Here is a 17,474-nt window from a genome sequence, read left to right on the forward strand (position 1 = left end):
TTAAACTGTTTGAGTAGCAAAGAATTTCAAGCAATTTCAGGTGAAGTTGATTGCCCCACCGATTTCACTAGGTGCCAACTCGAACTTGGAGATCATACTTGCTAAAATGAGTTAAATTTTGCTGCTTTTCAATGCCAGAAGGGAGTGGAAAGATGCCTTAAGAAAAACTGTGGAGACCATTCTAGAGCTCTTGTTTTTGGTGACCTTTTAACAATACATAGCAGGTCTGACAGTAGCAATGGTCAAGTTCCTTGGCTTCAGAAAGCTGAAACCTATTTTCAGAATCTGGGCTATTTTCAGAATCAAATTGGCATTTGAATGCTAATTCTACAAATGTAACAACTAGGTGTCAGCTTTGAGAGGAAGTAGTTTTTCTTATGTCTTTGCACCATATAAATTCCTTCACGTTGTGAGTTTTGATGACTTGAGTTGATTACTCATATGCTCAAGTGTGAGAAGAAATATTACATGGCTAATTATAACCACTTAATTAGATCTTGCAGTAACTTCTGCAATAAGTTTTAGAAAAGATACAACAAGTATAGAAGGGAACAACAAGAATTGGAAGGGAAGAGAAAAGGAAGATGGAGAAAAGTAGTATTTAGGTGTTGAGTACCACAGGAATTTGATATGAATGGTATGCTCAAAAGACAAGAGACCAGCTAATTATTTATTATTTACAACCCAGACGGTACTGTTTGTGTCCAGCCTTTCCTGCAGAATCATATATCTGCCCTGTTTAATAATGAGAAGCATATCAATGCAAGACATCTACAGACTGCCCAGCTTGAAAGTTCCCATCCATTCCCTGGAGATGAGGACTGAATGGGCAGAATCACTGATACTAGAAAGAACAGGGAGGCCTGCAGCTTTCCTAATTGAATTCTTTTACGTTGAGCTGGAAAGAAAAGTCATTTCTTGCAGATTATTTTCATGACTATATTCCCCTGCTGCCATCCCTCCATCTGCAGTGCTAACGCCCTCTGCACTGCAATTACCAGGTCACAGCCTGAACCAATGATTGAGCACCAAGTGAGAAGGTGTGCCTAACCCAAGGAGCCCAGATGCAAACAATGCACCTGAATGACTGGAAGGGGTGAAGCCTCATTTAAGGATTAGTAGCTAAAGGAGCAGCATCTCTCTGGACAGAGATCACACTTTTCTTGAGCTGTTATTGGAAGGGGTGAGCCAATTTTCCTGCTTTGTTACCTGTTATTGCTCTGCTGCTGTGCCTATATCCCATTTGAAGGTGCTGTTATCACCTTCTTTTGCCATACGCCCTCTTAACTATACATATTGCTAGTAGATTCCCTGGTAGTCTGAAAGGCTCTTTCTGCTCGTACCTTTGCGGTAATGCTGTAAGAATTAGAAAGAGAAACTTTCTTGCTGGGAGGTGAGCGGGATTTAAGCTTCCTTTTTATCCCACTTCTGTGCCAGCAGTTGGGAAATTAGAACAAAATGTGGTTCAAGCATTGATTACGTTGTCTTGTGGTGGAAGGAAGTGGAAGAGGATAGATGACACTAGTGGGAAGATAACCAAAAAAAACATACACCAAGATTGGTTGTTTTTTTTCGTACTTACAAGCAAAGGTCTACTGAACCAGGGAGATGGATTAATAGCTATTTAAATAGCATTTGGGTGCACTGGGATTTTTCAAAGATAAAAATTTTTAGTCAATGTAGATAACTTCTCTGTCATTCAAGAATATTATGCATGTGGTCTTTGAGTCTGGTGCTGTTTTGTAACCGAAATACAAAATGTCATATGTCTTGGCAGTAGGAAGCATACAGCTACAGCGCTTAAACCATAATGCCTTCCTGCAGAGCTACACACAAAGAAGTGTTGAAATGCATAAACCTGTAAGTTTTCTGCTGATACTTGAGAATTTTGGAAAACTAGCAAAGCAGGAATTTCTAACAAAATTCTTGGTTGCACAAGAGTGTGAACTGTTTCAAATCGCTTTGCTATATCCTGAATGTGAAATAGGTCCTAAAAAACTTTTATAAAAAGGTCTCACAAAACTATCTGCTTTAACAGCATGCTCTTAATGTGGCAACTGTAGCATTAGCAAAGGAGTGAGTGGTATTATCGTATGAAAGGCAGATCTTGGACATTTACAACTAGCTGTGTTGCAGTATGTAGTCTCCTGTGTTTTTTCTATCTGTGATTCTCATTTTCACAAAGCAAATAATGAAAAAATTCTCCTGTAAGTATGTAAGTGGATGATTTATCTTTGTTGTTGGTTAAGGTGCATTGTAATCCATAGTTTGCTGAGTGTCAGAAGAGGGATGAATGGAAAATAAATAGAAATCTCAGAAGACTGAAAAAAATTTCAGGAGTTTTCAGGAGGCAAAATAACTTTCTGCAATAGTTGGTGGTGTGGTCTGGCAGACAGAAAGCTGACTGGAATAAAATTAGGGGCTCTGATTTTTTTTTTTTTTTTTTTGTGAGAGTCAAGTTCCTATACATGAGAGAGTGTGTTGTTTAATTCTTCCTTGTCTTTGTTTCCTTTCCTCTCTCTCCCCTGTTGAGAATGAATTTGTCTATGACCTCCTCAAGTCAGGGGTTCTACCATCAAAGGCACAACAAGACTATAAGTTCAAGTATGGCAGTCCAATAATAGTCCAACAAATAACAATAACATGTTTGCAGTCTCCCTGGTGGCCAGAACCTTGTGTCTGCCCAGCTTAATTTTTTAAATCGGTTCTTTCTTCCTCCTCTTGAAAAAGCAAGTTCAAAGGTTTTCAAGACTAGTTTTTATATTTTTAACTTGATGCATTAGGTTTGTCAAATTGTGTTTATTTGCTGGACACTGTAGCTTGTTTAAAATCTTTAGAGACCATAATATGCTGATAAAAATGCTTCTTGCTTTTGACTTTAGAGGAAAAAAAAAAGCATTAGTTTTTAATTTTTTTGCTACTTAGTGCCTCGGACTCTTTATATTTTTTAAAAAATCGATAAAAGAGAGGAAAGAATGTTAACAGGAAAAAATATTTGAAGAGTTCGTTAAGCAATCCTTCGGCTTGTAAATTTATCTACAACTTCAAACATTCCTGAAAATAAACCTGCACTTTTTAAGGATATGCCCCACTTTTTCTTTCAGAAGGTCTGAAGTGTATGGCAAAGAATACTCTCCCTTCACTTCAGGATCTTTGTACTTTTTTGTTCATTAATTCTCAGACTGTCCTGAGAGGGCAGTTCTTGCTGTTTGTACAATGGAAAATAAGGAACAGAAGTTAAAGAAACTTTGCCAGCATTTCTAAGCAATTCATTCAGCAGTGTTTTCTGAAATTCAAGTCAAGGCCTCTGAGTGAAATCCTGGTCCCACTAGCAAAACAACTGAGAGGGGCAAGCTTTCTGCACTTTTCTGTCAATGCAATTAAATGAATTTCTTTCTTCTGTGGTTCTCAAAAGGCCGTATAAAAGGAGTCATGGATCTGTATCCCAGTTTAACGGATGGGGACAGTCATGCTGCATGTAAAAACCTAGTATTGTTCAAGTCACTTTAGCAACATGGTGGCATCTCAGGAATAAAATGCATGTTCTTTGCATTCCATTCCAGCTAAGTGCCCTAGCCACTAGGTGCCTCTGCCATCCTCTGCTGCACGGCACTTGTGAAGGCAGCTTGCTATCTCTAGACAGGGTTTGAGAGGAATACATGAAGTGCTGGTAGCATGCTAGCTGGGCAAGTGTCATTTTCCTTGGCATGTTACGTTGCATTGCCTGCGTGTAATCTGAGATAATGGAAGTAGAGGGAAGCAATGTTTGCAATATGATACAAGAGCTGGTGAGGTGAGGACAACGCTTTTCTATAAATACAAGCTGCTAGAGCGAGCTAGGAAGTGCAACACCTATTGCAAATAGGGATTTTTTTTCTCTGAAAGGCTGGGACAAGTAGTCTCCGAGTAAGCAGAAGCTATGGCTTATAGTGTGGCTGGTCCTCTTCTGTTTGTTTCCTTGAATTCTATTTTCTCTTCCTTTCCTCAGCACCATTAATTTTGGGCCATTTTCATCCCTGCTTTCTCTCCTGCCTGTTGGTCCCTTGTTTCTTCTTCACTGCTGCGGCAGAACTGAGTGAGGACTTGAAGTAATCTCCAAAGGTCTAAGTCTGAACCCTTCATGGTCATTTTAAGTTAACTGTTTCTGATCCAGCTGGAATGACGGCAGGCCCTCTATGAGGTTTTCAATAACCATTCCTCTGACACTGACCAAAAATCAGAGGAATATAGTATGTTGATAAAATGCACAGTACGAGTCTTCATTCTAGACAAAGTATATGTGGAATCATAGAACTGTTCAAGTTGGAAGGGACCTTTAAAAGTCATCTACTCTAACTCCCCTTCAATGAACAGCTAGATCAGGCTGCTCAGTGCCCTATCCAGCCTGACCTTGAATGTCTCCAGCGATGGGGCATCCACAACCTCCTTGGGCAACCTGTTCCAGCGTGTCACCACCCTCTGTGTGAAAAACTTCCTCCTAATATCTAACCTAAACCTCCCTGTCTCATTCCCCCTTGTCCTATCGCTATCCACCCTCATGAACAGCCATTCACCTTCCTGTTTATATGCTCCCATCAAGTATTGGAAGCTTGCAATGAGGTCTCCCCGGAAATTAAATAAAATGAGAGAGTGTGTCCAAAACTGAAGGCCTTACTCTAATGCTGAAAGTGAGATGGCTAGGGAGAACACACTCTGCAGAGACAAGTAGAAAGGGAAAAGGGGACATCTCATTACCTGCCAACACTTTTATCTTTCCCTCTGAACAGAAAATGGAAATGAAAAGTCTTCTGGTGTATATATATAATTGTCCTTCTCTTCTGAGACAGGTTTACCCAGAACTGTCCACGATCCATGGGACATGAGCATTAACTCTTTAACTTCCAGTGCACTACTTGATGTTAGGATGTGAAATATCAATATCAAAAGTCATAAAACCATGACAAGAGTCTTTCTTTTTTTTTTTTATATTCCCCCCTTTAGATACTGAAAGGCCACTCTCAGGTTTCCCCGGAACCTTCTCCAGGCTGAACAATGCCAGCTCTTTCACTGACATCAGCCCTATGTTAACATGCCCATAGAAGGTGTTTCCTTGGATCATTTTTGTGGCCCTCTTCTGGACATGCTCCAACAGGTTCTTTTCTCCTGTACTAAGGACTTCGCATCTGGATGCAGTACTCCAGGTGAGGTCCCACCAATAGAGGGGCAGGGTCACCTCCCTCAACCTGCTTGCTGACCATGCTTTTGATGCAGCTCAGGATACAGTTGGCTTTCTGGGCTATGAGGGCACATTGCTGGCTCGTGGCTGGAGCCTTTCATCTGTCAGAACTCCCAAGTCCTTTTTGGCTGTGTTCCATTCTTTAGTTTCCTAGCTTGCATTGATAGCGGAGATTGCTGTGAACCAGATGCAAGACCTTGCATTTGGCTTTGTTCAAACTAATGAGGTTTTCCTGCTTCTAAGAGGATCTGCTCCATGATCTTCCCCGGCTCAGAGGTGAGGCTGACACACTGGTAGTTCCCTGGGTTGTCCTTTCTACATTTTTTTAAAAATAGGATTGATGTTGCCTTTTTTCTAGCCACCAGGTACTTCACCTGACCACATGGTTTTTCAAGCATCATTGAGAGTGGCTTGATGACTACATCACCCAGTTCCTCAGGGTGCTGGGATGCATGCAAACTAGTAGCTGTATAACCTGCAGATATAATTACGCTTTTTAAAGAGATTCATGCTGCTACCTGGACTACAGACAAAATAGGATCATTATTATTTTTTTAAATGTCTCAGAACAAATGTATTTGGGACTAAATTGTGGCTCTGCTAAGAGAGTGTGCTGCCTTTAGTAGAGACTCAGAAGGCAGGAAGCCAAAGTTAGTAGAATGGGATAGCACCAATCTGAACAATGATCTTACTGCAGCCTGTCATTCTTGTGAGGTCCCCAAGCCCTCCAGTGAGGAGCCCAGAAGTGTGGCAAGGAGCAGTGGTGCAAACAGCTTCCTTCTCTGTGCTGAAAGAGGACCTTTCAGAAAGGAGGCAGAGCTGGGTATGGAGCACAGACTAGAGGCTAGCACTGCTTAGTCCCTAAGGGCTGAGTGGGAGCAGCCTGCTCTCATCTTCAGTTTTCTGGCTTCTGTGCAGCGGGAATGATGGACTTTTGGTGTTGAAAAGAGCAGAAAGAAAGTGATTTTCAAAGGGAAGTAACCAAGAGAGGGGAACTACTTTTCCTGGCATGTGCTGTGGCTTAACACAGGTGAAAGCTTAACTGCATATCTAGGAAAAGGAGTGCTTAGTGGTGGTACTTCTCACTTGTAGGGGAGAAAGAAAGACTTATAGCAATATTCTTGAATTTACATAATTTGCAGCTCCACCTTGACTTTCCAGTGCATCTTTTCATGATCAAATGGCTCATCCAGAGTGCGTTCCTGCCACAACTTTACAACTATTTGCTGGCACTTGCTATATTCCTTGCCTCAACAGTGGCAGGTTTTATATGCCCTATGCTGCACAGCAGGCTCTCAAGAGATGGAATTGGCTTTCACTTAAACTTTGTATGTTATTCTGTGATTTATCTCTAAAGATGCATCCCAAGTGCTCAATGCTGCAATGTGCTGCAGTATGTACTACTACTTCTCTGAAAATAGTTCTAGCTGTAGCAACTAGAAACGTACATTTTAATACACAGTTTAAAATAGCTTTGTTTGGCTTAAAGCACCCTCCCCTACCTGGTATTAATTTCCATGGAGCTGAAGCATTAGAAATTCTCTTGTTTTTTATGATGGCTGCAGACTGAATTTGGAATAGTACCCAAGCAGTTTTAATGACATCAACAGTAAGTTTCTTCCAATATACTAAAATCCTTATAATGCATGTCTTAAAGGAGAGATAAATAATGAATCCTCTTTGGTGTTCTTCTGTTTTTGTTTTTTTTTTTAAAAACTTTCCCTTTTTTCTCCTTTCTTCTATGTTTGAGCTGAATACAATTCAATTCTTTATTAGGTGTTCTTGGACTGTTAGCAGTATTGCTTTGGCTTTCTTCCTAAGTAAAGTTAATATCAGAGTGCCATTGCAGTTTTGCAATGGGGGAAAAAAACAACAGCAGTAGAATAACCTGACAGGCTGTTATCAGGCTGATGTTATGTGTTCAGGTATATCAGACTCATATGTTGTCAGATAGTTTGATGGTACCAATTTCTTTTGGATTAGGCACAAAAGCAGTCATGTTTCTGTTTCATAAACCAGAATACATCGCAACACTTGATGATAGAGCTGGCTGCAGGATAATAGATGATATCTAGTCAGTCTTGAGCACTGTTCCATAAAATGCAGTAGATCTTGTATTGGTAGGGTGAGTTTGTGCAGTCTGGTGTTTCTGCAGCTCTTGTTTTGCTGCAGCACTCCCCAAAATCAGGCTTGCCATTTTCTGACACTACCGTTTCTATTCCTCTTTTATGGAGTGTTGATAAGTTTGGCAGGTTACTTGGAGTGTTAGATGTGAAGATGTAGTGGAGGCTGTTTTGGAAATCTTGTTGAAGGCATGGCATGTTAAGAGCTACATTGGAGTTGACATAAGTATAAGGATCCTGGTAAACTTCTGTTACATTGGTAGGCTTTGGGGCATTAGAAATACTTCTGTGAAGCTACACTGTGCATCTGGGCTTGAAAAGGAGTTGGAACGTTTGGCTCAGAATGTTTTTGGTGAACAGCTTAAGGAATTACGGAAGTGAGGTAACAGGAGGGTTGGGAGTGTCTGCAGGTGAGGGACAACAAAAGTACCGCAATAACAAAGAGGGAAAGCAGTCTGAAGATGATAGGCTTGGAGATAGATAAGGTGATCCTGTGAGTTTGAAAGAAAAGCTTTTCTGCATAAGGTACAATCTGAAAGGCACTTGAAAGTAGCAAGCATAAAAGCTATTTCCTTTTGTTTGATTCCACCACTGCCTAATGGAACAATATGTTGAGTGGCTTTGTAAAGACAAAAGCCTTGTTGCAGTGTTCAAACTTGGTGTATTTTTTTCTACCTGTGCAAATTATTTGTTTATTAACTTCTGAGGTAAAACAATAAAAAAAAAAAATCAATGTTTTCTGCAATATTATTTCTGTTATTTACTATCGTTCAAATCACAGCTATTCAGTTTTAAAACATTTCCCCGACTTCACAAAATTTCTAGCAAAATGATAACAAGAAAATGTAAGCATTATAAAGAGTTAATTATGGATGGAAAAAATCTCCAAACCTTAACTGGAAGCTAATAATGAGTTTCCATTGCCTCGAAGTGTGCTGGGATGCACTACAGAGGAAACTGGGTGAGGCACTAGAGTGAAGTTAAAGCTGGTTTTGTTCCATCCATGCTGCAGATGAATAAGTCAGTGCCTCTCTGTACCTCCATCTATAAATCTCTGAGGATAGCACCTTCTTTGAATGCCTGGTCCACTTAGATACTAAGTGTTTTGGAGCAGAGGCTGTCTTTAAGTCTTTGTACAGCACAGCAGGGTTTCAGAGCTGAGTGCTGGCAAGCTCCTGTACAGTAATATCCAAATGTTACAGACAAAGCTGTTACTACAGCAACTTTTGTTTTTTAAAGTACTTCAGCCATACATTATCTGAGGTATTCATGCTGGAAATTATACTATTTCCAGAAAACTTATGGTGTGTAAGATGGAGGAGAGATTAGATTTCCTTGGGAACAGCTTTCAGGCTCTCTATCGTATCTCTTACACTTGCCTTAAAAAGTAAAGCAAATGTGCTCTGTTTGCCTGTCTGTCTACTCAGAGAACTATCTGCCAAGTAAAGAACATGGTGGATTTCAGTAGAAGTGGAAATAAGGTGTACTTCATGTTCAGAGAAAGCTGTCTGCAAGGAGTTAATATACGTAGTCATATCTCTCTGAGTGTCTGTGATACAGTTTTTGTGCGGGCACTCCTTATGTTTTAAGACAGTAGTTAAGTACTTGCTTTTGGATACTGAACCAGGATGAAGGCAGTATAGATGCTGTGCAGGACAGAAAATCTTTACACACCAAACAGGAAGGAGCACTGTGGAGTTGATCTCTGAACCCAGAAGTTGCAGATGTGTTCAATGCTTACAGACATCAAGAGAGAAGGGAAGGAGGCTCTGTTCTTTCTGCTGTTTAAATTGCTTGTGCTCAGACTCCAAGGAGGCAGTCTGGTGCCCTGCCTTACCAGGAATTGGACTGGTGGTTTCTGATGGCAGAATGGCCTCTGAGCCAATTCTTCCTCCCTCAGAATGGGGCTAGCAAGATCCACTCTCTGGCTCTCCATCCCAACTCTGTTGCTTTCTCTTTTTTTTTTTTTTCATTTTGGTGTCAGGTGATCTGATTATCGTCTGAATCTGGATTCAACTTTTTCCCCTCAGCACACTGCATTAATTATCATTTATACTCCTTGGGAACTTGAAGCAGACTCTGATCTTGTCTGTGTCCATGTACATATGTGGGCATGTAGTGGTAAAGTGATGGCGTACCAGGATAGGGTTGTAGATAGGGTTCAGATAGAAGCGAGTTTAGCTGGTTTGTATATGTTTCCAGGAGCAATATATGAGGGAAGGGATTAAGTGAAGTGAGTGCAGTGAAAGGGTCAGGTGGCTGTGGAAAACTTCCCAGAGGCAAGAGAGAAGGCCGGACCATCTTCAGTCAGCCCCAAGATGGGAAGTTTGGACCACAGACAGAAAGCTGACACATATTAGTTTCAATGTCGCTAGGTGTAGGGCTCAGCTTACACATAAGGGAAATGCAAGATAAATTGTAGTAGTGGGATATTTGTATTTGTTCCAGACCCTATGCCCTCTTTTCTGGCAGCAGAAAGATTAAGTTTTTGCAACGTTGCACCTACTTTTTGACCTTACCCCTATGCTGGCTGGCATTGCTGCTCTTGCCTGGCTCTCAGTGGCTTTAACAGAGACACTCCCACAGTTGATTGGTCAAAAGAAGCAAAATGTCACAGGGGAAGACTATTTTGATCCTTTTCGCTGGGGGGGGGGGCAGAGGGGAGGGAAGCAGGGGGCCAGAATAAATGCTGTAACAGACCTGAAGTTTAAAAAGTGTTGCTCTGAGAATGGACAATGCTTCCTGGGCTCTGGCTCTCTTTGAGCTGGAGTGAATGTGGAAGGTGAACCACTGTGAACGACCCTTTTTACTCTTGCTAAAGGAACCCAATGGAACAGCCGGAAGTGTGGATGGACTGGAGGTAGGTCTGTGCAGCCTTAAAACTGTATGCTGAGAGGCAGCATCCCTTGGGACTCGAAACTCCCAATACTTCCTTTTCCCTCCATGGCAGATTTAGTATTTCACAGTCTCCCTCGCTGATACAAGATACGAGCAGCACAAGGCTCTCTCAGGTGTAAGCTCTTTTGCTCCAGATTATGATATTTTAATGCAGGAGAGCTTTCTGGACAGTATCAGAAGCTAAGAAATCCTCTGAAAACAAGTTCTTCTGTCTTCTCAAGTGACCGCTAAACCTTGTGCCTTATTTTAAAGAGTACACACATCCAGTGGAAACCTGTCTGTTTTGCTGTGTTACTGCTTGCTTAGTAGATGCTACATGGATGATTACAGAGTGATTTCATGAACATTCATTTTTATCCTATGTATGATCTGTCTTGCCTGTGCTAGCATATTGCTACTTCTTGGATAACATCAGTGTTGTGGTTTGTTGTCAGTGGCAAATGCTCTTGCTGAGCCAACTTTTTGATCTGTTTAAATTATTAAGATAAGTGGCATAACATCTCCCTGGAATGTTTTGGTAGCAAGATAGTGTGTTCAGTGTTAGGAAAAGAAGGGCTGTGTGTCTGTCTGTACCTCTCAGAAGTTGTTGAATGTTCTTATGCCTTAGTCTGCAGCCACAAATACCCAACTCTAACCTGCAATTATTAATTGGGAGCAGAGCCAGCAAACACTGTAGCGTTGGAATTTGATGTTCCAAGAATTGTGGAAAACAAAGCTGGGGAGCAGAGCAGCAAAGAGAATTGGTTTGTGATAACTACATATACAGGAGACATGTTTCATGGACTCTGTGTTTCTCAGAGAGACCTTGTCAAAAAAATATGGAATAAATATGTCCAGATGGAGGCTGGTAATGAGTGGTGTCCCCCAGGGGTCTGACTTGGGTTCAGTAGTCTTTAAGATCTTTATCAGTGATGTAGATGGTGGGATTGCGAGCACCCTTAGTAAGTTTGCCGATGATACAAGCTGAGCAATGTGGTTGATACAGCAGAAGGAAGGGATGCCATCCAGCGGGACCTTGATAAACTTGAAAGGTGGTCCCCTGTGAACCTAATGAGGTTCAATAAAGCAGAGTGCAAGGTTTTGTGCCTGGGTCAAGGTAATCCCAGATACATATACAAACTGAGAAAACTCCTTGAGAATAGCCCTGCTGAGAAGGATTAAGAATTCTTGTTGATGAAAAACAGAATATGAGATAGCAGTGTTTGCTTGCAGCTTGGAAGATCAACGGTATCCTAAGTTCCATCATAAGAGGGTGGCCAGCAGGGCAAGTATTGTCCCCCTCTATTCTGCCCTTGTGAGGCCCCATCTGGAGTACTGCATCCAAGCCTGGTGCTCTCAACACAGAAAAGATGCGGAGCTGTTGGAGAGGGTCCAGAGGAGGGCCATGAAGATGGTCCAAGGGTTGGAGCATCTCTCCTGTGAAGACAGGCTGAAGGATCTGAGCTTGTTCAGCATGGAAAAGGGAAGGCTGTGGGAGACTTTGTTGTGGCCTTCCAGTATTTAAAAGGAGATCATAAACATGAGGGAAATCAACTTTTTACACAGTTGGATAATGATAGGACAAGAGGGAAGAGTTTTAAACTGAAGGAAGGGGGATTCAGAGTAGTTGTCAGAGGGGAGTTTCTTACTGAGAGTGGTGAGGTGCTGGAACAGGATGCCTAGAAAGGTTGAGGATGCCCTGTCACTGAAGATGTTCGAGCCCAGGTTGTATGGGACTCTAGACAACCTGATACAGACAACTTGACAATCCTTGAGGTCCCTTCCAAGCAAGCCATTCTATGATTCTATGATAAATATATCTTTGAGTAACTCTTTCCCATATTTGAATGCCTCCTAAATGTGTTGTCACATTGTTGTCTACGTGCTGAAGATGTGCAACTTGATAAGGTCTGATAGATTGTGTTATAAGTGTGACAATAAGGGCATGTTTAAACACAGTAAATATTTTCCTTCTCCTGTGGAAAATGTTTACACAGGAAAGTAGAGTTTAGGTTTTGTCAGCCAAAGGAGGAGATGATGACACCAAAAGCAGATGCCTCTAGTAAATTTGATTATTTGATAAGTGGATGAATCTACACGAACTTTTGGATGAGAGGAAGAATGTAGTAAGCCCACTCCTATCTCTACAACAACAAGTAATGTGCCAGTACAAGAAGATGAGTGACTTTTCAAAGTGCCAGGCGCTGAGAAAGGAGGTCATATAGGAAGCAATTAATGGTTAATTCTCAATCTGAGCAGGTCCTTTTCCTACTTTCTGTTTGGGATCAGCCAGCGTCTCTATGGAGTGAGGAAACCTAAGTACCCACAGTGTTGTTCCCACCACAGAAAAGGAAAAGATGGGGATGGCAAGCTGGGGAAGAGCTCTGGAGATCTGAGATGGCTGCTCCTACTGGACACACAGGGCAGCAAATATGACTTGCTGAAAAAACCAAGCTCGACCTCTGCAGAAACTTCTGCCCCACTCTCTGGGTCTTTTCTGGGCTGCCAGTCACAAATTGTGCCTGCTGGCATTCTCCAGCACAGATGTGAGGGCAGGCTGTGGCTGGGATCTGGCCAGAAAACACTGTGTTAGGACAAAACATTCTCTTTCCTTATGCCTGCGCTATGAAACAACTTGTGAAAGCACTCAAGGCTGCTCTCAGCTGTCGTGCAGGTGAGAGAATATAAGAAGCATAAAGCTGGCTTACAGCCAATGGTATTCTTGTCATTCTTTCTCCTTTTATTTTCTTTCTCCACCTTGTAGCATGGGAATATAGAAATTGAATTTTAACACAGTTTCCAAATTCACTGTAGCATGGCCACTGGAAAAAAAAAAGTCTTAAGAATGAAAAACAGCCGTTAGCTAGTACAAGTGGGGCAAGAATGTCAGAACACTGCTGGAAGTATGTGCTGTCAGGCTTGTAGAACAACTGCTATCCTGCACATTTTTATGGGGGAAAAAAAAGTATTTGCATTTTGCATTTACATTTTTTGATATTTGATCTCTGATGCATAAACCTTATAAGACTGAGTCCAGGTTAACTTCAGATGAAGTTCTCTAAGCATAGATGTAAAGTGCCTGGATTTTCAAAACTTGGCTGGAGATTTCATGGCAGCCTTTCTTGTGGTTATTTCTGGCACCTCTTTCTGCCAGTTGGAACATGGATTTCTAGATATGTGTGGAAGTGGAAAGGCATGGGTGTGAGCACTTGTGTAGAGTAGGAGCCTTTTAATAGAAGTAGGCTTGATTTAGGATGAGTATCTTTAAATAAGCACAGGTTTGGGGAGCAGATGTAAGTATGAAATCCAAACCAATTTCCTCATTCCGGCTATTAATACAAGAGAGGGGAAGAAAAGGTCCTTTGAAGTGATTTCAAACAATAATTAATATCCCTTGGAATCTCCCCATCAGCTCTGAAAGTCTTGATAGGAGGAAGTCAGAGCTTAACCTCACAAAGTGAGATAGGCGGGAAGCAGGGGGAAAAAAAAGTCAGAAGACATTGTTCTGAGTGCTGCGAATACCAGTTTCCCTAACTTTTGCTGCAGCACTGTCTTGCTGCCTCTAATGCTGTCCTGGATCAGTAGTCTGCCTGACCCAAGTGACAGTGCTTTTTCCTTTGGGGTAGAGATTTGCAAAATACTCAGAGACAATAGGAGGCAGCTGTGCACTGATAGGAGAGGTTAACCATAAATTTCCTTGTGATGTGTCTCTGGAAACCACCCCTTGTGCAAGCTATGATCCCTCGCATTCCTTGTTGCACCCAGTGACATGCTCTCAACCTCATGTTGTTTTGGCTCTCAATTCTGTTGTGTTTTACCCTGACTTTGGTTGGGCCAACTGTAAGCTGCTGGGGTGGCCTGTCTTGTCCATTTTTTTCCCACCAAAACCAAGACTGAAAATGATGAAAAAAAATCATGCCCTAGCAGGCAACGCACTGTTGCTCCACTGCAGTTGTGAGCTCTCTAAGAAAGTGATCTAGTGCCAGAGAAATAAGGAGGGGCTTTGAGGATGCCCTCTCCCTTTGTGGGAAGGAGCTGTGAGGTGGGACCAACATGGTGTGAGGAAGCGCAGGCAAAAAGTTCAAGGCTCTGAGAGATGGAGATAATCCTCGTCTGTTTATATTAATAAAATGATGTGTGAAATTCTCCAAAGGAAATATTTTATTCTGGTGTTTTGTAAGCATAAAATGAAAGCTTGCCCTTTGACAGCACTACTATTTTCTTAAAATGCTCCACCAGAACATATTGTCCCTTCATATCTGTCAATATAGTGTCGTGCCCTGAGAACAGAATGTTGTCGCAAGACAGTCGTCTCCTGTTGCTCCATAAATGTTGAGGTGAAGCCTAAGTTTATTAGTTTTTAAGGCAGAAGATATTGTTTCTGCACATTTTTACTGGATACAGTGCCTTAATTTTTGTTAGTCTTAGTCCAAAATGCCTTGAATTTATTTTACTTACTGGAAGGCAGTAGATGTTGAGGCCAATTGCTCACTTCATGTCTAATTTGTATGTGTCAGCCTGGCCACATAGCGTTTCTTGCAGATGAATGGCTTCTGAGGTGCTTTTCAGTAGTGCACCACTGCCAGCCCTTGCTGTTGCATGCAGCACACCACGCAGTCCTTGCCCTTAGCTTCCACCAAACAAATTGCCTCCTTCCCCTGCAGAGGAGATAGGTTTTGCTCTTGTGTGGGTTGCTCACTCTGGGGACTGTTGCTGGAGGTACAACAAGAGGTATTTAAACTGCTGTGTTCGGCAGTGGGGCTTGTGGGTAGATTTCTCCCCATTACAGTGCTTCTTTACTCTCACCAGATTTGCTTTCCATAAAGCACAGGGCTGCTATTGCTCCTCTTGGGCCTCAACTTGGGAACAACAGTCAAAATATATGGCAAATTTAGGCAGAGGAGTTTTCTGGATTAAAGGTATCTAACTCTGTGACTCTGGTCTTTGGATGGATGGCATTGCCTGTGGAGAGTCTGAGCTCAGGTTGCTTTTTTGTGATGAGTCTCTATGGTTTTGGGCTACACATTTCCAAGTCTCCCCTCTCTATCTGCAAAAGCTCAGTGTTTAGCTTTTGAGCTGTCATCATGCAGGCAGCATTTTTTTCTGCTTCTCCCTTTCCTTATCCTGCACTTCATAGTCCATTATGATATGAGAAGGATATTCCAACAGCAATGCAGCTCCCTCAGGAAATACTATGATGAGAGGGGGACAGCTGTTGGTAGTGCTTTTGCTGGAATCTTTCCATTGCAAAAATGGCTGCTTAGCACCTGAAACTTCTCGTACAAATGCTGTCTGCATGAAATTAGTAGCAACGGTGGCTGCTGGGGTGCTGCATTGCTTACCAGAGAGGGAGAGAACAAACTCTTTGTTAATAAAACCTACAATTGCTTCTGTTGTGATTGTACATAATCGCTGAGAGGAGAAAACTCTTTAAGGCTGGGTTTGCTGGTCTTGCTTTTATTTGAACAATGCAGATGTCTGCAGCTGCACTTCTGCTTTGCATTTTTTTTTTTTCCCTAGAACATTTTGCTCTTCAGGTTCTCCTGAAGTGGCAAAGACCTTTGGGAGTTGCACAGGCTGCTGAGAAATTGTTGTTTGCTTTAAAATATTCTGTTTCTATTGGAATCACCAAACAAAACAGTAAAAAATCATTATGTCCTTAAATCTTTATTTATACAACATACATTTCTGGCTAAATTTGACCAGGAAATGTTTGCTTTAAGTGTTTTATTTGGGATATGTTTAGATAAGAGAGTAAAGAAAGAGCAAGAGTTGTGAAAATCCAAAATAGCAAATGATAATACTGTTATTTAATTCTTCTAAAAGCGAAGTGAACTTTTCTGATGACCCAGATTAGACAATGGGATAATGCATTAAGTCTTTCCCAAAGGAAAAACAAACAAAAAAATGATTACCTCCTTTGGTATGTAGCATTATAAGTTGACTGGCATAAAAAATAGTTGGGAGTTCAGAAATGAAATTGCAGAAGGGAAAATATGATCAAGTTACTTTGAATATTAACTTTACTGTACCAGTTTCTCCTGTGTAGCCTTATTCTCAGTATCAAAATAGAGGACCCAAGGAGAAGATAGGCAAAACTTTAAAAGCTAATCAATGGAAATACTGTTGTTCTCTGGGAATAGTGTTATTACAGTAGGAAAAATGCTCAAGTCAAAGAGCTGAATGGAAATAATTATGAGGAAACATTTGGATGAAAACTCTTGTTTAAATCAGCTGAGTGAGAAGAAAACAATGTTCAAAGAACACTATTCCATCCCAATTCTGGAAATTGATTAATAATAATTGTCTGGAGCTAAGTATTACAGATCTTCATGGACTATAGCCATGTAACTTCCTGTTGTGATAGTTTCATAGCCTTTTTTGCAAATGTCTATCACAGTATTGTCCAAAAAGCAAACTGGTCACCTTGTGTGCAATAAGTAAATTCTTGCACGCTCGGGAGAGACATTACTTATTTATTTCAGGATTGTGCAAGCCTGGATGCTAAATGGTTTCCCATATGTCAAACACATGCACAAAACTATCTATATAACATTTAAACACAAAAGTTACTAAGTTAGTAATTTTCCAGACCATTCTCCTCTTCATGATCAGTTAGTAATTTTCATACAATTATAAGGATTCATGGACCTTGGCTTCTCTTGCTAAGTTGGCAGTGTCCCCAAAGTATCCTGATTAATTTTCCTTTCAAGGCCTACCAGCTCTGTGAAGTCTGTGGTTAAGGATACAAAGTATTTATTCTTCTGATATCTAATACAATGGTAGCTCAATCTTCTGGCTCTGGAATGGATAAGGTTTCTCAGGTGTATACATGGCTCTATTATGTGGAGAATCTTGTAATTTATTAATACAGTGCCTGTGTTAGTGATGCTGCTATTAGAAAAAGAGGAGCTACCTGCATTCTGACTTCATTGTTGTGGAGATGCCAAGGATGTCTATTGCAAGCATTTCCTATAAATATTCATTCTGTGGCTTGTTCAGTTTAAAAAAAAAAAAAAAAAGTTTCATCTTTTAGTTCTGGTGATATAGCCTTGTGAAGAGTGATCCTTCCCTGGAAGGAAGGCTTTTACTGTGGCATGCTGCATTTCTGATTTCCTGCCGCTGCCATTCAGCATCTGTAAAACTCAGGGTGGGATTGTGGTGCCTGCAAAGTATTACATCCTGTTTAAGACTCAGATATAGGACACCTTTTGAGGAAGCCTTCAATATCTGCTATCAGATGTTACCAGCTGGAAAAC

General features: G+C 41.2%; 1 protein-coding gene across 1 annotated transcript in view; it reads left to right on the forward strand.

The window, feature by feature from the left end:
• Positions 1 to 10,016: 10,016 nt before the first annotated feature.
• Positions 10,017 to 17,474, forward strand: part of SLC4A4 (solute carrier family 4 member 4) — a 195,976-nt gene continuing 188,518 nt past the window's right edge. Inside the window, exon 1 of the mRNA XM_090139096.1 lies at positions 10,017 to 10,198. Coding sequence (XP_089995222.1) covers positions 10,167 to 10,198 — 32 coding nt within the window. The 5' untranslated portion in view covers positions 10,017 to 10,166. The remainder of the gene's footprint in view (positions 10,199 to 17,474) is intronic.

This window comes from Phasianus colchicus, chromosome 4 (assembly GCF_987193195.1).
Source record: "Phasianus colchicus chromosome 4, bPhaCol1.hap1.1, whole genome shotgun sequence".
NCBI lineage: Eukaryota > Metazoa > Chordata > Aves > Galliformes > Phasianidae > Phasianus > Phasianus colchicus.